At 27.1% G+C, this 25,724-nt stretch overlaps 1 protein-coding gene across 3 annotated transcripts in view; it reads right to left on the reverse strand.

Moving 5' to 3' along the window:
- The window catches only part of Nep3 (M13 family metallopeptidase neprilysin 3), a 175,514-nt gene that overhangs the window by 13,230 nt on the left and 136,560 nt on the right, over positions 1–25,724 (reverse strand). For all 3 annotated transcript variants that reach the window (XM_075382059.1, XM_075382060.1, XM_075382058.1), the window contains exons 9-13: positions 22,907–23,129; positions 21,177–21,300; positions 12,150–12,306; positions 3,848–4,026; positions 1,307–1,453 (exon numbers count right to left, since the gene is read on the reverse strand). In XM_075382059.1, coding sequence (XP_075238174.1) covers positions 1,307–1,453; positions 3,848–4,026; positions 12,150–12,306; positions 21,177–21,300; positions 22,907–23,129 — 830 coding nt within the window. The remainder of the gene's footprint in view (positions 1–1,306; positions 1,454–3,847; positions 4,027–12,149; positions 12,307–21,176; positions 21,301–22,906; positions 23,130–25,724) is intronic.

Below are 25,724 nucleotides of genomic sequence, written 5' to 3' on the forward strand. Positions count from 1 at the left end.
AAACCCGATATCATATTATTCCACAATAGTACAAAAGAAGGTGTTGATTCTATTGACCAAATAGCTAGGAATTATTCTGGTTGTCTCTGACCATGTTTTATACTCTAATTGACATCATGAGCATAAATTCATATACTCTTTTCATTGGAAACTTGGTATAAAAATCACAACAACCAGAGGCTTATCTTTTTGTGTCAACTGGCCCTGAAACTATAAAACCTCAAGTTGATGAACAAGTTAAAAATCCAACCAGCCTTAGTAAAAGAGTAATTAGGGCTATGGAAACTGTTCTAGAAAAAAAATTATTATGTGCCACCTGAAGCTGGACCTCAACAGACAGGTGACATGCAAGATGTCACACATGTGTATGGGAAGCAGCTTTGAAGAAATTGAAATATAAAATTTGGGGGTCAAAAACAACTTGTGAGCAATGTGTGGAAATCGTTGTAAAAAAAAGTAATTTGCCAAAATTGTGAAACCAATTATGAAAATGACCAAATAAATGTTAAAAATATCTTTTTTTTGAATAAGTCTGATTTATTTTCAATTTTTAACTGAGTCTGATAAATAATACATGTGTTCAGTTTACTACTCCCTACAAGTACTGGAATGACATTAAGAAATGTTGGAAATGAAATTATAAGTAAAATAAAAGTTGTATTCACAAGCTCATGTTGTAATATTTAGAACACAAATTATTTCTGTTATAGTTATATGATATTATCTATATTAATATGCATATATAATGAAAAAAATAATAATAGTAACATAGGTACTACTTTTTGTTAACGATGAATTTCAATTCATCATTAACAAGAAGGTAATATTACAAAAAATTTCATGAATTTTCTGTGGAATATAGATTTTAAAAACACCCTTTTTTAAAACCACAGCTTCACTTTTCTTATTAATTTTTTTATGAGCACTTAAAGATTTGTTTGTCAGCAGTTGCTGATCAAAAGGGAAATGCAAAAATGACTTTTATAAATATAATACTTTCTTTTTCCTGTTTAGGCTCCGGTAACTACCGTTTAGATAATTTTTCAGAGGATGAATGAGGATGATATGTATGAGTGTAAATGAAGTGCAGTCTTGTACATTCTCAGTTCGACCATTCCTGAAATGTGTGGTTAATTGAAACCCAACCACCAAAGAACACAGGTATCCACGATCTAGTATTCAAATCCGTGTAAAAATAACTGGCTTTACTAGGACTTGAATGCTGTAACTCTCGACTTCCAAATCAGCTGATTTGGGAAGACGCGTTAACCACTAGACCAATAATACTAGTATTATTAAAAATTACCTAAGGTGTTTTTTCCATTTAAATGTTTGTTATTCAACTGGTAATTTGAATACTGCTTAACAATGCAGTCAGTTTGTTTCTTAAATTTTTCAATTGTTTTGTTATTCCACCACTGATGAAGATTTCCATACTTATCATATTCACGACCTGAAATAATATATTATTTTAATATCAACAAACTGAAGCATAAAATTAGTAAATTTATATACATTTCTAGATTTCTTCTAAATCAGTTTAGAAGAGAATATACAGTAATTTTTCAATATTTAAAACAAATTGGGTTAATGTTAATAAAATTAAACAAGCTATCCCAAAAAAGCAAACAAAAATATTAATTGTTAAATATTAATTTAACAATTAAAATTTTAAAATTAATTGTAAACTGAAAAAACAGTCAAGCTAAGTAAATATGCTGTGAAATTTTAGAATTATTTGATGAAATTTATTTGTAAAATAAGTGTTGTTAAAAAATAATGAATTAAATCAAAAATATATACTTTATTTTCATCATTATAAGTTTATACATGTTAATGTGTATTTGAAATTATGAGATATGTATAGTTAGTTATATTAATAAAAAAGTGCTATGATTTAAATATAGAGAAAAATGACACTAAAAGAAAAGTAAAATATGATTTAAGAATAATTAATATATAGCATCGCCTGATGAGCTTAACAGCGTAAAGAAATATTTTATTATGATAAACAGTGAATGCGAATAATTAATAAATCCATTTAAACAATGAATGCATGTAGACAGCATTTAGTTTTGTATGTTCTTCACTTTCTTTTGACATCAAATACTTAGCATCCAGAACACCAAAACTATTCTTTTTCTTGGTCTAAACTTTTTAACTATCTTTAAAAAAAAAATGAATGCTCTTTTATTAGATTTTACTTTTCTAAACTAACCAGAATATTTTGATTAAACAATCATCAAAGCATAATTTAAAAAAATATAGAAAATAAAGACAGATTACCGATTGATCTGTAATTATTGACTTCAAACTTAACATTTTTTTGAATTGATTTAATCTTTGATAGTTTTTGTTTTTACTCCCATTAAGAAAACATTTATCTAATAAGACAATAGTCAACCAATTTTTTTTTTTTTAATAAATTTTGATTAATGTAGTCATTTTAGGTAAAGATTCTGCCCAAACCTGTCAATTTTTTTGTGATTATACTGCATACTCAATCTGTTTATGAATGAATTTTTCACCTTTTTATCTGCAATAGCTTGAACAGGGACTGTAAAATGGTTTAATGTTATTTTTAATTACATTCATTGCTGCCTCATGGAAGTACTTATTAAAGTAGTAACTTATTTCTTTGTAGGCAGCAAAACCTTTTCCTGTTTTTAACTTTTTTATTTATTTTCTAAATTTAAATATGATTCTCCTTTCAGCATTTGACATTCCTAACTTGAATGTTTACAGTTTTTTTGTTTCTTTAACCTCCAGCCTTTTTTCTGTTTAGCTACATCTAATTTATTCTGGTTCTTAATGTATTTGTACTTCTTTACTAGCTGATCTCCATTAAAAGTTTTACAAATTTATACTCATCTGTATTTTAGTATTTTTTTGTATTTTAGTTAGTAATTCTTTGTTAATATAACCAATCTTTACTTTGTGTTAATTTTTTTATAAAATTGATCTTCTTAGGACATGCAACTTCATAGTAGTGTTTGACTGCATAAAGATGTTTGTACTTTGAATTTATTCATTATGAATTGTAAACTGCTAATCAGCTCTATTTGATAAGGTGTAAATTTAAATAAATAATTTACGTTATTCTCAAATACCATTCTTTATTTTATTATTTCGTGTTGGGGTCATTTCATTACTTAGAGGAAAATTAATTAATTTCTAAATATAATCTGATAACTCTAAATCAGCTACTTTAAGTTTATCAATAAATAACTGTAATCAATTACTGTTCTGCATATATGAATAATTCTTGTAAACTCATTTACTTAAAATTTTTAATTAAAGCTTATCTCTAAAATCTAGTGTTTATTTAGTATACAGATTATTAACAACGTCACCCCCAAAAAGTTAAATACTTCTACTGAATTTACTCAAAAATATATTTCTGTAAAAAATCATGACTGAATTACTTATTAAGATACCTGGCATTATTTGTTTTAGGTTTAATAAAGTTTAACTCAAAATTTAATTTTATCCTTTAAAAGTAAAGGATACCTTTAGTATCCTTTAAAGTAAAGGAGGTTTGCAAGGGCAAACTTTTACAATATTCTGCTCTACATAAACTCAACAAGCTTCTTTGTAATTTTCTGTTGTGAATTAATTCATTAATAAAAACTATATATACAATAATAAATAATATATATATATATATATATATATATATATATAAATATATTATTTTACTAAAATTAATCTTTTCAACATATATGTACAATTATACATAAATTTTATATGTACAATATAACATACATACATATTTATACATATTTTTATATGAGCAATATTCTGCTCTACCCTTCTGATGTGGATATTTCTACCTTGAGTATTTTACCTTGATCATCAAATGCATGTGTGAGTTCATGACCCATGACGACACCCATTGCACCATAATTGAGTGCTTGTTGCTGTCTTATGTCATAGAATGGAGGCTGTAAAATTCCAGCTGGAAATACTATTTGATTACGTGTTGGAGTGTAGTAAGCATTCACTGTAGGTGGAGACATATTCCATCTGAAATAAAATATTTAATAAAATTCCGGCTTTAGCCTGATATGAATTCATCATAGTGAGGATGTAATATAATTTTGACATTTATTAAAAATGCAAATAAATTCACTACAGCAAAAATTAATGAGCAGACTAATCTTACCTCACAGTTATATAATTTTCGTTACTAAGAAAAATGTGTTTTTGAAGATAAACTTTAGTTCAAGTATTGAGTATGCAAAAAAAAAATTAATTAAATAAAATTTTAATACAAATAAGCTGTAAAAAAATTAGTGAAATAAATTCAAGAATAAGATTACACTCAAAAAATGTTTACTAAAACTTTTCTTAAGAACTAAACCTAGGTGGATATTTCAATTGTAAAACAATGATAAAATTGTTAGAACTACAGAAAAGTATACACATATAAAAAATCAGAAATAAATGAATGAAAAAAGAAATAGAAAAAATTTAATGAACTTATAGATACAACAAATAAATAGATATATTTTATTTATATTCTATATTACTTATAAATAATTTAATGCTATATTATAAAACTGCCGATCTCTGAGTATTTCATTCGGATGGCCTAAGTTCAAATTCCAGTCAGGCACGGCATTTTTATATTCCCTCACACAAGTTTCTTTGTAATTTTCTGTTGTGAATTAATTCATTAATAAAAATTATATATACAATTATAAAATAATATATATATATATATATATATATATATATATATATATATTTTACTAAAATTAATCTTTTCAACATTTATATTATTCCTCTGTACTGTTAAATTGCATTTTAAATTCTATATTATAAATCACCTAGTACAGAATATTCAGATAAGATGTATCTTACCTTAATTTTACCATGAAGTACTTTCATGGGATCCCACATCCTCAGTCATGATTGAATATTTAAATTGCATATTCAAAATTAAAATTACTAAAATAAACTATGTGCATGGTGTAATATTTGTTACATTACTCTAATATTAAAATGAAAATTGCTTATTTATTTATTGCATGAGTGCTGCTATCTGTTGCAATATTTATAAGATTGTCTCCCTTAAACACTGTCTTATGGTTTATCAAATTAAAATTCTGTTTGTATTGACATATATATATATATATATGTCAATATGTTTTTCTAATGTGTTTTTTGCCATCTTTATTAATTTCTAATATTGTGTTAATACCAGAAATATAATCTTTATTGTTTATTAGATGGTTTGCCATATTGGATATTCCTAATTTATTATTTTTGTAATTTCTATAATGTTCAATAAATCTTAGTTTCTATTTGTTTTTCTTTTATAAATACCATCACAATCATTACATTTAATTTTATAAATTGCACACAGATTATTTATTTTAATATAATTATTTTTATTTTTTAGATTTTTATTTTGTGAATATTAAGTATGTGTGCTGGTTTAAATATTTCTTTATTGTAAGTTTTAGTAATGTTTTAATGATATTATTAGTATATAAATTCTTGATGTATATTTTTCACTCTTTTGTGTCTTATTATGTATTGGTTATTATTATTTTGTTATTGTGTTTTGATAGTTATTTTTTATAAATATTATTAAAGTAGTATCATATCCATTTTCAACCGTTGTATGTTTTATGATTTTTATTTCATTATTTAACTTTTCTTTTATGAGTGTACTTGATTCCTTTATTAATCATATTTGTGTAACTGTTAATTTTATGAGACCAAGGGTGATTTAATTTTTTATGATTGTTATATTAATAGATATAGGTTTTCTTCATACTGTTATTTCAATTTGGTTGTCCTTGTTTATTTTGACATTGGCATCTAACTAATATAGCATTCTATTATTATCTATTTCAAATGTGAATTTTAAATTTTCATTAGAGGACTTTTATTTGTTTAATATTATTAAATGTTCATCGTTTATTAATGGTTTTAATATAATGAAAATGTCATCAACATACCATATTATTATTAAAACTTTATGTGTATGAATGAGGCCATGCACAAATTTCTTTAAAAATCCTGTAAATATATTTCTGACAGAATTGCTGTTAGTGTAAATTCCATAGATAAGGTATTTTTTTAAATATAATATTTCTTATTAAATTCAAAATAGTTTTGTTGACGTATATTTTCTATAAGTAATAATACGTTTAATAAATTTTAGATCTTCTGGTTACTTTTTTAATTTATTTTTTATTATTTTTATGTTGTGGTCTATATGTATGCTAGGTTACATATTAGTCATAACTAACCATTCTAGTGTCATTACATTTAAACATTTAACATTTTTTACTAATTCGTAACCATTTTTTATATTCAATTACAGGTAAATTAATTTTTTTCCTAAGAATTTTATATAATATTTTAACAAATTATATAACATTTTTATATATATATATTGCTCTTTTAATGTAATTCTATATTTATCATGTAACATGTTCTACATTAATTTTATCCTATATATCTGTTCTATACAAACCTACAATAAACTAGTGCAAATATTTTTGTACTTTTTACTTTTATTCTTCAAACCTCTTAACAATATTCACTTCATATTGTTTTGCAAATACAACTACTTTGTCAATTAATAGTTTTTATTTTTTCTTCTTTTTTCATTTATTTATTTTTTCTTCTTATTTGTTAAATTTATTTTGTCTGGAATGTCAACTACAGTTGATTGTTTAATATAACAGTTGAAGTGGCAACCTACATTTAGATAAAATTTTTGTAAATTGTTTTTGAGCATAATATTATTTTCCTACATACATAAAATTTGCATTATTATTTTTGCCAAAAAATAAAATGTCAGCTGTACAATTAATTCAGTCTAATATGAATTTGACAGCATAGAAAAAAAAAAATGTTAAAAAGGTCTACTGATAAAAAAACGATCACCACTGGATTTTTATTTCTCAATATTTTCCTTCCCTTGTCTTCAAAAATACAAAAAAATTCCTGTTACAAAAATCTGTATTTTTATTTGTTATACATGTTTACAACATATTGTATGGGGAATATCTTCCCCATACGATTCATATTACTCCTCTGCACTGTTAAATTACATAATACAAACCACCTAGTACAGAATATTGAAATAAGACATATCTTACCATAATGTTTTATGAAAGTACTTTTGTGGGATCCCGCATTCTCAATCATGATTGAATTAATTCCATTATTGCATAATAAAAATTTTAGAATAAAAGTACTAAAATAATGAAAATTGCATATTAATTTACATGAATTCTGCTATCTGCTGCAGTTTTTATAAGACTGTCTCCTTTAAATACTGTCTGATGGTTTATAAAATTGAAATTTTGTTTTTATTTATATATGTAATATTTTTCTAATATATTTAATTTGATGTCATCTTTATTAATTTCTAATATTTCTAAATTTAGAAATATTAATTAATTATAGATATTTATAAATTTAGCTTAGCATCAATCATTTTATTATAAAAGAAATTTAATTGAAATTAATATAAAAAACCATAAATACAGAGTGATTCAAAGAAACGGGAAATTTTGAAAGTTGTGTTGGTAGCCGTGGGCGATTGGTACCACTTGATAAGTGGCGCCAGCCTCTCTAACCTAACCTGCCATTTAGTTGTCATGGATCCTTGGAGTGGTGTGCAGCGTTTATTTGCTATCAAAGCGTTTTACAAAAACAATGACAGTGTGGAGGGAGCGCGTAGAGGATTTCGCCGTCATTTTAATATGGGACGGCACGACCGTGTTCCATCAGCACATGCAATTAAAACATGGATATCTAATTTTGAGGAAACTGGTTCGGCAATGAAAACGAAACCTCCAGGCCGTGAACGAACCGTCCGTACACCACAGAATGTTCAAGCTTTACAAGATGCTGTTTACAAGAAGTCCACATCGGTCAATCCGTCGTCTCTCAGCAACTTTACATTGCATAGTTCAAGTGTTCGAAGAATGTTAGTGAAAGACTTGCAATACCATCCATACAAGTTACAGATCGTCCAGGAACTGAAACCGAACGATGCAGTTGTGCGAGTACAATTCTGTAATGTAATGCTTCAGAAGATAAATGATAACGAAGAGTTTGTTCACGAACTGTGGATGTCAGACGAAGCGCATTTCCACCTCAGTGGATTTGTTAACAAGCAAAATTTCAGATACTGGGCACAAGAAAATCCTACGCAGCTACACCAGCGTCCGTTGCACAGCCAGAAAGTGATCGTGTGGTGTGCTATGTCATCTTACGGTGTTATAGGCCCTTATTTTTTTGAGGATGACAACGGTCTTGCGATTACAGTGACGTCGGCTCGTTACGTAGCCATGCTTGAAACCTTTGTTGTGGAACAAAAAAAGAGATTTCCACCAATTCTTAACACAACCTGGTTTCAACAAGACGGAGAAACGTCACATACTGCACGAATATCGATGGCAGCTGTACGTCGATTGTTTGGACAACGTGTCATTTCACGAAATGGTGACATTAGATGGCCTCCCAGATTGCCTGATCTCTCAGCTTGCGATTACTTTTTGTGGGATCATCTTAAAAGCAAAGTGTTCCACAGTAGACCTGCTACAACGAAAGAACTGAAGGCAAAGATCCGAGAAGCAATTGCGGAAATTCCAGTTGAGATTTTACGTCAAAATGAACAATTTAACGAAGAGACTTCGTGAGTGTTTACGTAGAAGAGGAGGTCACCTGCAAGATGTCATCTTTAAAAAATAAACTAAATTGTATGTATCCCAAAATGGCAACATTTGTACAATTACATGAAATAAAATTCATTTTCTAAAAAAAGTTTTTCATTAACGTTACTTAATTTTTAAAATTTCCCGTTTCTTTGAATAACTCTGTATAACCTAATAACTCATGAAATCAAAATTTATAATTTAATCAAAATTAAAAATAAAAGTAATTCTGATGTACAATTTTTTAACCAGACCAATATGTTAATAATAATAATTCAAATAAATTTAAACTTAATTTTATACATTCTCAAGAAAATTTAGATAATAACATAAGTAATAAATTTGTTAACTTAAAAAAATCAATTTTAATTATAATGAAAAATTAATCACTAATTCTTTCAAATTCAACTTTATTGATAATAATAAAATTAACACTACTACGAACATTGTCACAGATTACGAAATAAATTCCTACAAATAAAGAACAATTACATAATATTATAAACTAAAAAAAAAAAAAAAATAAAAAACCAAAAAATAGCAACCAAATATTAGCCAAATTATATACTATCACCCAAAAAAAAAAAAAAAATACTAATAAACCATTTATCAATAAACAAATTAATTAAGAGAAAAATTAAATAAAAACAATCGTTTAAATTAAAATATTAAAAACCAATTAAAAGAAATACACCAATTATGATGACAGTTGAAAAATATAATAACTTAATAAACAATACATTGTTGATAATAAGTCTGAGGAAATAAATGACTCAACTAATACATTTTTAAAAGTAACAAAAAATTTTAAAAAAAATCGCAGATCAATTTTTAATTATAATAAATTAAAATACCATTCTAGGTCAGTGTTTCACAACCTGGAGGTCGTGAAATTAGCTTACGACTTTACACGTTAACAATAATGAAGTTTTATGAGGAAAAGATCATTTATTATAAACATTTTACATTTATAAAAATATACATGCAAAGCAAATAAATTAATGAGATGGTTGAATTGTTTTTCATTTAAATTTTTTTCTATGCGTGGATTTATTAGAAACACAAAAGCAAATGATTTTCAAGTGATGAAATACGATTCCTATATTTATTAGCGCAACCATAGACGACACACCCTTTTCACAGAGGCAAGACGTGGCGAATGGGATTAATATTTGTAATGCTTCTGTGACTAAATATCTATACTCACTTCGACGAGCAAGCCAAAACGTATCCAAATCTTCAGTAACGTCTTAACGGTAGACATTTCGAGAGCTGGTCGTGAATCTCAACTGGTAACATAGCAGCTTTTGCAACATTTTCACTGAATGGATTTAGTACCCATCTCTTCAAGAAATCATTTTTATTTTCCAATAAATACTCCTTCAACTGAATTTTCAGCTTATGCAAATGCATCTTTATGCTACCAAAACTGTGGTGAAAAATAGTGTCTTCATCCAAATTTTTTTCAGTATAATCGGAAATGAGTTGAAACATATCAAAATTTTTGCTTTGAAGACGAATAATCCAGATATCAAGATTCTTAATGGAAGCACGAAATTTGTCTGTCATTAATAAAATGTTTTTATCACTTTCTTGCAAATTTGGATTCATGTCGTTTGAGTGCAAAAATACATCAGCTGAGTACGCCAACAGCAACTTATACTCATTATTCTGTAAACCCATTGAGATTGGCGTTTGTTTATCCTGGAAAAATATTATAATTCATCTTGTAATTACAATAACTGTAAGTTAAGACTTATCCTCGCGACAATCATCTGATTTCTGTTTGAAAAAGAAGAGTTTTTCTTTTCGCCATTTCATCGCATATTTTTTTGCGAACAGCCTTTTCTGTAATGGTCGACTTTTAATAAAATTAATCATTTTTTCAGCTTTACAAAAAATTTGTTTGAAATTTTTCTCAAACAAACTTTCAGATTATAGCAGGGTTTTAAATGATTATAGCTTCAGAACAAAGCATTCTAGAGAGATGAGCTGTACGTTAGATGAAAGAGAAACACTCTGTTTCATATCTGTTCAATAGATTTAAATGTGTGCTTCCTTAGTGGCCCTGCAATGCTTTGTTCCGAAGCTATAACCATTTAAAACCCCGCTATTATTTTATGGACACACTGTATATTACATTCCATGTTTTATATGAAGCAACCGAAAATCAACATTATCCTTTTTGTCAAGATTATTGGATGAACTTAAAAGTGAAATTAGATGATCAAGACAGAAATAGAGAATTTAGGCTCTGCATGACATATGTAAATCTTATACAAAAAATTTAAGACAATAATATAAAGGATATTGATATATGCTATTTGGTATTCTGATCATTTGATTGTCAAAACCATTACATTGTTCCTGTTTGTGTCTGGTTTTTATAAGAAAAACTAGGATTTCAAAAAACAAGGATCCAAATCTGCTATCAGAAAAAAGACTGTGGCTCCAATATATCTGGAGAAATCTCCAGTTATTTTTTCCAGGAAATAAAAATCTGCTAAAAGAAGATACTATAAATTATTCATCAGACTTTGAAGATGAGAGTCTGTGCTTTTGATTTAGTCAAAGGTTGATGATTTGCTAGGGGATTTGACTTACGAAAAGAGAAACTTGTTAGATGAAGATTTAAAAAAAATTGTAATGGTATAGAAATTTTGAGGAGAAACTCAAGCAAGTTTTCATAAAGAATAGGAGCTTGTGAATTGTTGCGATATCCATGGCTTGAGTGGATATTGGAAAAGTTTTTAACCACAAAAAAAAAATCATTTATATTTTGACTCAAAGTGTATACATTATGGTTAACTATTATTACTCTTGGTATTTATTAATAGCTCCTCAGAAAAGTCCATAAAAAGTTTGTTAATAACAAAGTAGGGAAACTGTTCTTGTTTTTGTGAGGTATGTTTAAAATAGTTTAAGGATATTTGATTTATATTAATATTTAGTATCTGTATCATTGAGATTTTCTTCTGTTTTTTACATTTTACTCATTTTGTGATGTGAATGATACAGAATGTAATTTAGAAATCAATTAAGCTATACCATTCCGTTTTTTATAAATTCTTTAAGTAATAAAAGGGAAATCAGTAAGCAGATCTTACTGATCTTTAAATAGAGATATTTTAAAGGCTAATAGTAAAATACAATGTGAGGAACACTGTATTTTACTATTAACCTTTAATTTTTATTATTAACCTATAAACCAGTACTCTCCACTCTATTTGTTCATTATTAATTGTTGATGTATTAGTGAATAGTAGTAATGATAATTACAAAAGTCTCTTTTGAGTTCCATCTCCTTTTATATTTATCTGAAATTAACTTTTTATGATCTAAAGATTTGAAAGGTTGAATGAGGAATTGTGATTTTTAATAATTCATATAAATTCATGCAATAAAAAAGATGTATTTAAAGAGTTCGGAATTTCTGTTTCACAAACAACTTTTACTAACCTGGTCTTATTTACAGGTTGTCCTAATTTCTGTAAATTTCTTCTCATATTGTACTGATTTGCATGTAAATTATTTGTAAAATACTGGTCTTCTTTCACATTTAGGTCATAATATTCTTCATCAAGTTGGTCACTGTTAAGAATAAAATCTGGAAAACCTATAAAAATGTTTTTTTTTCTTAGACAAAGTTATAGTTAAATAATAATAATCTTTTAAAAGTGAAAGTTTTAGTATTCAATCAGCCCATTTCTGTGTTGTTTAGTTGATTATACTTTCTGAAATACTTCTTCACCTGGAAGTAAAAGCTAAGGGACTTAAAATGTAATAATTTTCCACAAATTTCACCATCACAAAATACTTTAAATAAAATAACTTTTTCTTTGAGTGTTGAACAAACATTTTAACCCTTCCTTCACAAATGAAAGATTTAACTGTATACTTTAATCTCTCCAAGGATATCTTGTATTGTAATATTCAGCAAACCTTTCGGTTACATAAATAAATTGTAATTGTAGCACTTTGCGATAGTGTTTTCATTATAAACAATATTTTTCAATAATTTGTTATGAATAAAGTTAGTTAGTTATGATAATATATTTTTATTCGATTATTTACTACACCTAGCATTCAGTAAAAGTGAATTTTTTAGGTATAAGAAAACCTCTATTCTAGTAAATAAGATTATTATATTAAGTGTTTTATCAGTATCTGATATAGTTTGATGATAGTGATTATTTGCAGATTTTAATATTAGTGATATTTCCTCATGTCTGTAAAATTTATTACTTGTTTTACTCTGTATTTTCAGTATTAATAAAAATTATGTTTTAGAAAATTACTTAACAATAAAGTGAAGCAGCATATGATGAAAAGAGCAACAAAAATGCGAAACACTTTTAAAGTATAAAATATATAAAATTAATGTAATTAATAATTATGGAAGACATGCAATGTGCACGATTTGAGTGGATGCAAACCTGCTCGCTGCATTCACAGCACAGTGGTTTCATTTGTAAAACAAGCTATTTTTCATTTTAAAATTTAATTTTCTATTGCAAAATTTGCTATTTTTACCTCTATAAGAACAGTTTTGATACTCTGTTTTTCATTAAAAAAAAAAAGTAATAAAATTGACCCATTTTATTAATAACACCAAAAGTGGCTGAATAGTTAAGTTGGTTATCTGCTTATTATGGGTTTTTTTTATCAGTTTTTACTTCCTTCTACGAAGTAAGGCAAGTATTGTAATCGCGAAAAAATTTGGTTTTCAGATTTCAACAGAAATATACATTTTGACTAGTTTGGCGTGACGTCTATACGTACATGTATCTCGTATAACTTAAATATGATTAGCCGTAGAATGTTGAAAATTTGTATTTATGACTGTTGTAACATCTAGTTGTGCATCTCCCCTTCTGATTGCAACTGACTGGGCCAAAAAAATGTGTGTACAATCACACCTCTAAATAAAGCAGGGTTTCAATTTTGAAATATTTGGAATTTTTCTTAACTGCAGTAATAAACCATCATTGAGAGTTTTCAGTGATATTTCAAAGTAGTACTTATTTTCTCTGGTTCCAGAGTTATAGCCAAATAAAATTTTAATTAATGAAATAATTGGATCTTAGAGGGGGAAGGTACATCGGGTCGAATCAGACTTCATCTCCTTTTTTTTTTAACTTTTTCTCAATCAGAGGTTAATAATTATTAATAAATCAATATATTTAGGTTAAAAAAAAGTTAAAATATATATATGAAGTCAGATTTGAATTGATGTGTACATGGTTACAGATCCGACATTTTCTCACTTACTCCATATTACTTACTTCAGGGACGTGAAACAAAATTAATACATACACTACGATAAAATGCTAAGGAAACTTTTAGGATCATTTTTCGTGAGTGTAACTAAATGTTGCGTGTTAGTATTTTTTGATGAACACACGTAAACAGTGAACTACATGCAATATGGTTCAAATTGGTGTCCCGAAGCTCGTGATATTCAGTTATACTCACGAAAAATGGCCCTCAAAGTTTAGGGCCTTGTTTACTTGCCAAGATAGGCAGGTAAACAAGCCTATTTTGTTTTACTTTTTACACATTCTCAAAAACGATTAGCTGTAGAATATTGAAATTTTTCATTTTGGACTGTTGTAACATCTAGTTGTTCAGTATATTTAAAGCCTATATTCGTACTAACATTGATTGTGGAACAAACATTGCTCATTATTCTGCAATTTTACCTAAAAATTTGAATGTCATTGTTTTGAAACCAAAGTATATAAGAGATGTGTGACCTACTGAAAATTCACAAACTGTAGTTACAAATATTATAAAATCAGAATAAATATACAAACACAAAAACCCTACAACACCATACTTATTTTAAACCCAGTAAAAAAATGTTAAAAATGTAAACTAAAAATTTAGTAACCTTTTCCAGTTTTGTTTTTATTTTAATTAAATTTAATGAAAAATATGTATAATGATGATGAAATATGATATGTGTGAATAGGTAACACTTGATTCTCCATTTCTCCTCTGTAAATACATTTTTTTATTTATTTATGCATTTGTTTCAGCCTACTTGATAATAAATAACAATATAACATTTAGTAAACTTTCTGTTTCATTTTTGTTTTAATTTTGTTGATGATTACATCATAATATTAAAAAAAAACATAGTATTAAACATTTATTTAAAGAGTGATAAACAAATTTTTACTCTATCCTAATATTTCAGGTAAGATTGTAGAATTACTAACTGCATAAATATTTGATGTTAATAAAAACTAATATTTTAGCAATTATGTAATTGTCTATTTTATTAAAGAATTGGAGAATCGTATCTCACTTTTAAATGAAACAAGTTTAAATGAAGTGCAGCAAAAAATGCGTATATGTAATTTAATAGGCATACAAGGAGGTCATGTAGTGTCCACATCAGATTTCTTTAGAAAAGAGATAGTAGTACTAGTAAATAGGCAATTTCTCTAGGGTGTCAGTACATCAATATTTTAGTGTTTACAAAAAAAAAAATGAGTCAAAGAAATTTTGATTTAAAACTTATATGGATATTTTAAGGAATAAAGATCTACATCAAGCAATAATTAATGGCATAATTGATAAATGGTGACATTGAAGTGAAACACCATTTACTAATTGGCATCCACATACAATTTTCATTCCCAATTAGGAATTATATACATTAATCGAAGAACAAGAAGCTGATGAGTTTACATGTTGGGTTTATGGCAGTGAGATACTGTCATTAAGAAAGAATGGAAAAATGTTTGATTGTGAATATTTCAGTAATCAGTTGACATTTGCTAACCAATTCCCTGACTGAATTTGAGCTGCTGTTTGTTCATAGCAACCTGAATTTGAAATGAGCTAGAGAAGATGGAAAAAAGCTAGGTAAGACTGCGAACAAGCCAAAGTACAGAATGGGTGAAACAAGACACCATGATGTGTTAAGTTAGCTGATAATGTGCAGCTCAAATAACAGTTAACAACAAAATAATTTCCTACATTCATTGATAATATATGAGTTAAGCATTGGATGCGGTGATGAATAAGGTTTACTCGTTGACATCATTTTCTTTAACCGTGAAGGGGCTGCAGGAAAAAAATTCTCAACACCAGAAAATTGTACAGGAATCATAGTACTGAAAGATGTGAATAATTTGAACTGTGTGAAAGAACATTTAAAAGAGATAATGTCAATTATCTAGTGTTAGAAATAATATAGAAAACTTAGTTAACTCAATGTGGATGGTGATCAATTACTAAAAATTAACTGTTGTTAAATAAATTGTTATAATAATAAATGGTTTTCTGTAAATAAAGTACTTCATAAACTCAAAAATGAGTTTTATTTAGAATCAAAACCCTGTTTAGATGTGCCCAAACTTTGGACGGTGTCAATGACGGTACTGTGTAGTTTGTCCTAAAATATATATTTTATTAATAGCTCTAATTACTATTGTATTCTTTTGTTCAACGTTTAGTACAAGAAAAATATCTGTATTAAACATTAGCTAGTTTTGCAAACTGAAAAAAGTGCAAATGGCTGTAACAGATTTTAAAAAATGGGCTATTTGAAAAATAAATATTTAAATAACATAATTTCTATGAATACCAACCATATTTCAAATTTTTAGTAAATTGAATTTATTTCTGCAAAACTATAAAAACAAGAAAATGCTTCCATTATATGCAAATACATTTTTATTCATTTTTCCTAATTTTGCAAAAATTTCTTATCAACTTAGCATCCAGACTTCAAATTTGGTTAAATATTTAAGAATAAAAACACAAATTAAATAATTATAAATTTATGTTAAAGAAATTACACAATTGAATCTAAAAAATCTGGTGGACAGTTCAGTGCACTAATAATGGGTATACTTAAGTTTTATAAAATATATTCATAATTATATTTTATTTAATTTGTTTTTACTGTTATTAATAATTGGTTTTGAAAATGGTATTTTTTTCTCTAAACATATATATACAAATATTTATTTAACTAGAAAAGTTTTATTTGTCTAAAATAATAATTTTGTTGCTCAAACCTTTACATGATCTTTTCAGTTATACCAGTATTAATTTCTTGTTTGATACATGTGAAACCCTATGTCTTCAAATTATTTTTTGAGTATAATTATTTTTAATATTAATAGATAAAAATTTAAAAAAAAAAATTGTAATGATTAAAAATGAATTATCTATAAACAAACATTCCTTTTTAGAATAACAAAAAAGTAATAAAATTAAGGGAGGATTAATAAGGGAGGTTGATAATTACTTTTACTTTAATTGTTTTTACAAGTACGATTGTAAGAAATATTTTCAGAAATGTCATGCATAATCTTGACTGATTTTATTTGATTAAAACATTAAAAATGAAAAATTTACCCCAACCTTCAATGAATTATGTATGCACAGTATGGATTTTGCAAGTGGCATGGAAAAAATTAAGACTAGTATAGAAAGAAGAGGTAAAGAAGAGTTACGTTAAAAATTTTAATCTTGAAATTAAGAAAACTGTAGAGCATGATAAAAAAGCAACTAGACTTTGGAAGAGGATAATGCTATTTACTTTCATTAAACTGAAAGAGAACTAGTTATAAATTTATCAGTTGATGGCAGATAAATCAAATTGTTGTGAAAAAGCTAACAGAATTATGAATACTGGAAAGAAGAATTATATTTTTTACTTACATTGAACTCTGTAAATCACTTAATTTGCTTATTATTGATTATTAGTGAGGTAATTATTGTTTGGGATGATTACTCTTATAAAATTAAAAATAACTGCAGTTGTATATTTACATTTAATGACAACAATTGTATTTTGATTGTTATAAATTAACGTTAAAATTTTTTACATTATAAAATGATTATTTCTGAGATCAAATAAACCAAATGTGAAATATAAATATTTTCAGATATGCACATCTAGTCTTCATCAATAAAAATATTGTAATTGTTTCATTAAAATACCAACTTAAGTTCCAGCTAAAGAATACTCTTGGTTGCCTTAAACAAGACAGATATATGTTTAGAATGTGGTCACAAAGTTGGATTAAATTTGAAGTGAATCAGACTATTCAGTGCTTTGGCACTGAAATCTGGTTTTTGTGTTTGTATAATTTTTATTGTAGTAGTGTGCAAACTTATGACCTGTTTTGGTATGCAAATTACAACAGTATTTATAGCATTGTTATTGTTGCTATAAAATAACTGTTACTTAAATAATCTATATATATATATATATATATATATATATATATATATATATATATATATAACAGTTCTATATAAAGAACTACATGTTAAACATCCATACATTATGAAATACAGACAAACTAGATTACAAAGAACTAAGTATATTGAATGAAGAGACACAACTCAAGCTACTTTTTTGTCTTCATTCTAAATATACCTGTAGCCCAGAGATAAAGGACACTATCTCCATTTTTGTCGAAAATGGGTTTATGAATGAATCAAATAGTATTTTTTGCATTCTTTCCATTAGTATACAACATTATCTCCAGATGAGAGTAATAAATAAGCTACTTTTAAAATTACAGCATGTACAAATTTTAATGTAGTAAACGAAACTAAGTGCAGATATCATATTATACCTCTTAGAACAATTCTGTAGCCCTGTGTTAACGGACATCATCTCCAATTTTATAATAGAGCAATTTGAAGTGTTTAATTTTTGCTTTTTCTAATTTCCTTTGCTTATCATCATCCTTCCATCACAACTTTTTCTACTAAAATACCTTATTAAGAAATTGAACTTCTATGTATGTGTAAAATTAAGTTACCAGAAAATTACTGAATTACAATAGAATGAAATTTTTAGGGCTTTCTGGAATTCAAAAAAGGCTTACAATTTAAAAAGACAGTTCATTGTGTCCTGCATTGAAGTAAAACCAAAAGAAAGATGTAAAGGTACGGATGATACAAAACCAAAATAAAATATTTTTCATTACAGCTTAAACATAAATGGTGTAAAAATAAGGGTGTGTAAGGTAACATTTTCAAATAGACTAACTATATTTAATACAGTGTTAGTTAATAAAATTCAAAAACAAGAACGTGGAGGGATGGTGAAATAGACTAAAGAAGACGGCATACACCTGTCACGAAAACACCTGAAGAAATAATTCAAAATGATATTCAACACATAAATGTTATCCCAGAATATGAGAGCTACTCTATTCATACTTGAAAGTTAAGAAACAGTTTTTAAGTCCCGATTTAGATTTAGAGAAATTGCATTAACTGTATCAAGAATTCTGTGCTGAAAATAAAATAGGTAAAAATAGTAGCAAAAATGTGGCTTTATATGGATATATTCAACAAAAAATTCAACTTGTAATTTAAACAGCACAAACAGATACTTGTGATTCATACGTAGAAAAATTAAAGGGTGAATTAACTTCAGATGGTAAAAATCTATTCAAAGTAATTATGAATTGCACATAGGGAATCACAGAAGTAGTACGAACAAAAAAGTAGATACACAAGATGCAAAGAACAGCCAAACAGTAAAAGTGTTGACAACGGATCTACACAAAATGCTTACCAAGACCACACTGTAAACAAACACTGAAATTTTCTACTGCAGGAAGTTGTACATATTTAATTTCAAAATTTATGATTCCAATGATGACTTTGTTTTGAAGTGTAGGGCATGAAACTAAGGCAGAATGAAATAACTTCTTACATTCTAAAATGTGCTGAACAAAACATTCCCAATTCAGAAATTGAAAAAATAGTATGGGTCAGACAGTTGCTATTGCCAGAAAAAAAATTTGCTATTGTTTTCTGTTTTTTCTACATTTTACACCTACAAGTATATCCACGTATAAAGTGTATTAGTCATAAATTATTTTTAAAAAGCCATACGCGTATGGAAGCAGACAATATCCATGGGCTGATAGAACAAAACAAGAAGAAAATAATAATAAACTAATTACAGATATTGACACCTAGGGATTGGCAGCAGCTGGTTCACCAATGTTCAGAAAAGTATTATGTTTGCAATATGGAATTTTATGATTGCAAGGATTTTAAATCACTGTACAGTAAGACATTTAGATTTACTTACAGAAAATTTTTAATAAGCAGCCAATACTCCTGTCATAATTTGTTCACATTAAAATTCACCAAGAAAATATTGGTGAATTTTTTTCTAAATATGAAGCTGATGTTGACAAAGAATTTCTTTCAGTTAATTTACGAAGAAATCTGAGAAAGAATGAGATCAAGTTTTCAGATATATTTGATATTAGAGTTGATCCAAAACACATATCACTATTAAAATACAAGCACCTGTTAACTCTACTAAGTATTTACCATCAGAGTGTCATCTGTTTTATCAAAACATATTTAACTGCAGTGAAGTAAATGATTTCCCTGAAGAAGAAAGTGATGAAGACTAGAGGAAATAATCATTTTAATGAAAGATTTAATGTAGAATATTAGTTTTATTAATAGACTGTGCTTGAATTTCTTGTAGATTCACTACTGCTTAATAATTTTTTATTAATAATTAAATTTTTTGTTGAATTCTTTTTTTTTATCATACAGTAGATAATATTACTACTGAAGAAATGATTATAGTTTTTAGTTATTTGTAAATTTTTTTTGAGCATCCGTAACAATAATATTACATTGTATTACACTTTTTTGTGTGAGCAAAATAATTGTTTAATAATTAATCTTTTAATTACCTTTTTCTTTTAATTTTAAGTGTTACAGTATTGAACAATTTATTTGACTCTTGACAAATAAATCAAGGTTGTGTTGCACTATCTTTCATGTATTTTTTAATAAAATAATTTTTTGCAAAATAAAACGTAATTTTCTTCAGACTTATTGCTTTTTTTTTCACAAATGACTGGACATGGTGTTAGAATTCATTAAAAAAATATTAAGTACCTAGGGGTATAAAACACCATGTCCATTTAAAAAAATATAAAACAAAGATTAATAAATATGTAATAGCACCTGTTAAAGTAGACCTAAATAAGGTATTATAGTAGAAAAAGTTATGATGGAAGGATGTTGATGAGCAAAGGAGATTAGAAAAAGCGAATTTCAAAACTTCAAACTACTCTATTGTAAAACTGTAAAAATGGAGAAGGTGTCCTTTACCTCTGGGCTACAGATATGACATCCTAATTTATTAAAATTGTCAGCAATAATTTCAGCTAAAACTGAAATTCATACAACACTGATAATATATGTAAAGATGATTATTGAAAATGGATTGATATAAGTAAAAAATTTCATTACATTTTTAGTTGTATTAGGTTATCTTCCAAATAAAGATTTTGTCTAATTTTCACTCCTCACCATTTTAGAAAACAGAATTTTTCAGTTTAATTGTTCAATTAAAATTATAATATTACTTAAATATGTAATAATCATAATCTTACTTAGAAACATAATTATAATATATATATATAAACACGTATAATAATAAATAATCATTCAATTTACCAATCATATCAGTTATAGCATTTGCTTTATCCTCGGCTAAAAGCTGAGTTTCATCATCCATCCATTTAAGTCCTTTTAAATTTTCTTTAAATGCTGTTCGAATGTCATTTATCATTTCTTCAGCCTGGAAAATAAATTCTAAAGTATCAAAAAGCCCTTTGTAAAGTTAATTTTTAAAGTGAATTCTTCAAAAGCTCAACTTTTTAGTAATATGATAAATTGCATATGTCTATCACAAACAAGTAAGTGGAGAGTATGTGGAATGGTACACCAAGCTCTCAGAAATCTCAAAGGATTCTTTTACCTCTGAAAGACGTTTTTGAATTATCTTATTTACATTTTTAGGAAAACAAAATTCATATTTTTCATTGTGATGCGTACATTTTTGTCTGTTGTGACATAATATTGCTGTTAGAAGATGATAATAGACTATGACAGTAATTCATATAAGAGAAAAAAAAACATATTATCTCCTGCATTCAGGTAGAAAAAACCTCATCAAAGTGAAAAAACTTGAAGTGTTCTCACAAAAAAAAAAACTGGAGAAGGGGAATTTGAATTGCAAAAATGGGAAAGATTAAAATAGAGGAAATATTCCTCCTACCAGCTGCCAATGGTAATATAATAGTTACTTTCAAATGGTTTACATAATTATGCAATAGTTACTGTTCAATTTTCAGTTGTTGGATTAGTTCTGTTTTCTGTGCTGTCTTCAAACAGCTCAATGGTGTTAATTGGTGTCAAGTCAAAAAGTATGAGCATTATAAATCTTCCAAACATATGATCTTGATTATGTACTTTTTTACTAGAGAACGTATAAATCCACATTTCCTACAGAATGGTACTAAAATTTAATTAATAAAATAAATTAAATTTAACATTATAGAACATTGAAAATTAGTAATAAATTATCAAAAAGATTGTTCTGAACAGCCTCTGTATAATGAGTTTTTACCACTTTTCTTGAGTGCATGATTCTCCAGATTGAGACGTGAAGGAATAATCTTAAAATATTTTACCACATATCATTATTTTCCTGCACATTCTATTATAACTCTATAATTTGTTTGTATCAATAACATATACACTTTTAATAAGTAACAAATGATATATATATATTTATATATATATATATCATTAATGCAAGATAGATAGATGAAAACAAAATAATCGAAAACTAGAAACCACCAGTGTTAAAACAATAACTAACTAATTTATTTGATTTTGCAAATCCTTAAGGCTTAATATCACAGTTAATTAAAATATTGTACAAATGAACTGGAATAATGAGAAACTATATTAACAAGTCCCAATTTACGCGAGTGTAAAAGTTCCTAGATAAGAGAAAAAATAAATTTCCACTGAATCACAATTACTTAGAAAATTCTGCTAGTCTTTGAGACTGCTGTTTCAATTTAAGGCTTAACTCATTGTTCGCATAATACTTCATTTCTCATAATTTCAGAACCTATTCAAAGTCTCTTCTCAATACTGAGTCTTATAATAATTATTTTTAGGAGTTCTACTCATTAACAAGAAGTAAAGAATTATGAGACATCCAAATTTGCGTGATTATTTTGTAGTAATTTTTTTAAATTTATTTTTTAATATGTTAATTAATATTTATCTCAAAACTATTAGAACAGGTATTGTTAAGAATGTGTTTATAAAGATTAAATTTAGTTTTGCGGTCTAATAGTTTTATAGTACAATATTTAAAATATACTTACTTTTGCTTTTGCATCACCCTGAAACATTTCTCTAACAAACATAGCTCCAACAGCCATACCCAAAACTGTATTTGTGTCTGTGACGCAATACCTCCATTGCTCTTCACCACCCTCAGCACCTATCAGTGCTTTTCTTAAACCCTTGTATGCATCACGGAATGGTTTTGATAAGCAAGCTGTAAGGCTTCTAACAGTCTGCCAAACTAAATAGTTGTTAAGAACTCTGTAATGAAATGAATAATAATGAGCATCTAAATGTAACTGATACAACATTAATTAATGAAAGATGCTTTGATTTTTTTTTTTTTTACACATAGAATAGTTCTTAAAAATGTTTAATTTACATAATGGTGCATTTCTAAAATAAATAGTATATTTATTGTCAGGCTGAATTAAGAACAGCTTTCATGTTACTTCTACTTATAAAACGTACAATTTTACTTATATTGTTAATGGCTACTTTTATATAATTAACAATTCTAAATTTCCTTTGCATTAGTATACTGAATTTAATGTATTTTCAACATAAGACTTCATTATCGTAATTTCTACTAATATTTCCATCAGAGTTGTAGGATTAGAAACATTTACTAAAATGTATTTTTATCCTTACTCGACTGAGAGATGCCTCCTAATTCTTAAATCATCTTCAATCTTAAATAATTTACATGTAAATTGTAAATGTAGCTGTAGTTATATTAGTACAGTAAAATTAACTTAGAATGGTGGTGTAATAAGGGACTACTAATTAGAGGCACAATGAAACTCTGGGAAAATGTTTTGGCATCTAATTTAAGAAACAGAAGAATCTTGAGTCCCACATGGAAGTGATCTTTTGTTTTTTATTACTGGTTAAAAGGTGAAAGAATGGGTTTTCCATAAATAACTCAAAAAATACAAATCTTAGATAATCCACACATTTCTGTCTATAAACCAGATCAAATTCCTGACAAAACCTTTGTTAATGTGACTTTCTACAACCAAAGTGGACCAAGATAAATAGTCCTATGAATTTTTTTTCTGTTTAGCCTCTGGAACCACTCTAAGGTGTTACTTCAGAGGATGAATGAGGATAATATGTAATGAATGTAAATGAAGTGTAGTCTTGTACATTCTCAGATCGACCATTCCTGAGATGTGTGGTTAATTGAAACCCAACCATCAAAGACACCAGAACCCACAATCTAGTATTCAAATCTGAAAAAAAAATAACTGCTGGATTTGAATTATTACCCCATTTTTAATTCTTTGAAAAAGTTAGATTTTTAAGCTCATTTTTCACAAATAACTTTTTAACAGACACTCAAACCAAAAATTGTTTCAAAAAGGGGACTTGTAGGGCTTTCAATTCTTGATAATTTGCATTTTTTTTAACTCTGTACGACCCAGATTTGAGTGAGAAAAGAAGAAGAACATGTGAAAAGATTTCCCAATTTCCAAAAAAAATTATTTTCTGAAAATAAATTTACCTTTTTTATTAACAATAAATAAATCAGGTAAAAATAATAATTCTCCTTTTCTGAAATTGAAATGATTTTTTTAATTTTTTTAAAGTAATGTTAATAAAACAACTGAAAGTTTTTATTAATTTGCTATTAATAATTATATTAGGAGCACAGGTACTCAAAATAGAATCCTTTAACCTTTAGATAATAGTATATTCTATCTTGAAATTCTCTCCTTATATTTGCATACATATTAACTGTAAGGAATGGAAACACATCAGTAATCCAGCTCTTCAGGACTATATATGTTACAGGGGTTTTGTAAACATTATTCAGCCCACAAGAAAAATTTGAGGGGTATAAGGTCTGGAGAACACACTGGCCATTTCACTGATCCTGTTCGACCTATTGATTTTTCTGGAAATTCAATATTAAGAATTCTCTTACTTCTCTATTGAAGTAGGGCAATGGACCATATTGCTGGAAAATGGTTTCACCTTGCAGGAGTTGTCTGAGTATTCACCCATATTCCCTCTAACCACTGGCACAATTTCCTTCCTTAACATCTGCATACACAGCTCCTGTAAGATTGCCATCAGTGAGTTAAGGTCTGATTACATGGTTACCTAGAATGGCAATTCCAAATGTTAACTTTTTATGGTTCTGGGTATTAGATCCAAATAATAAATGTGGATTATTGTTTTTCTAGTACCTACAATTACAATTACTAACACAAGCCACTTTTTTAAAAGTGCATTCATTGCTGAAGCATGAATTGGGTTATTAATATATTTTTTTTAAGATGAATGATTTCTAGCCTCTGTGTGAAAATGCCATGCATGATAAGGATTCAAACCCGGGACTCTGGATGAAAGGCCTAGATGCTACCACTCATGCCATGGAGGCCGGCCTCCATTATAATATTGTCCATTTCTTTGCAAAATTGAATCCGGCATTCAGAATCATCTTTCTTATAATCTTTATTCAATTTGTGAGAATGGGATTTATTTTTTTAAAATATTTCTTATAAAAAAATGACTTATTTCAAACTTATTACTGACATTTCCAGTAGACTATTAGAACTGACCAAAAACTTGCAAAGAATATCAGTTTTTATCATTATTTGGAGAAGATTGACTTGTTTTTGTTGTTAACATTTCTATTTGTACTGTGCTTATCTACTAACTTTCTAAGGTACCTTTTTGAAACAGGATTATCAGGAAAGCATGATTTTGTTTTGTGATAATTTCTTTTACTTGCTCCAAAAGTAATACCATTTTTTTTTTCAAATGTGCATGCTATTATGATCAAGATTCTTGTAGGAGATCAACACATACTGGTGAAAAAACTGAGTAATCCCAGGCAAAAACAAA

The sequence above is a fragment of the Lycorma delicatula genome, chromosome 1 (assembly GCF_047948215.1).
Source record: "Lycorma delicatula isolate Av1 chromosome 1, ASM4794821v1, whole genome shotgun sequence".
In the NCBI taxonomy this organism is placed as follows: Eukaryota; Metazoa; Arthropoda; class Insecta; order Hemiptera; family Fulgoridae; genus Lycorma; species Lycorma delicatula.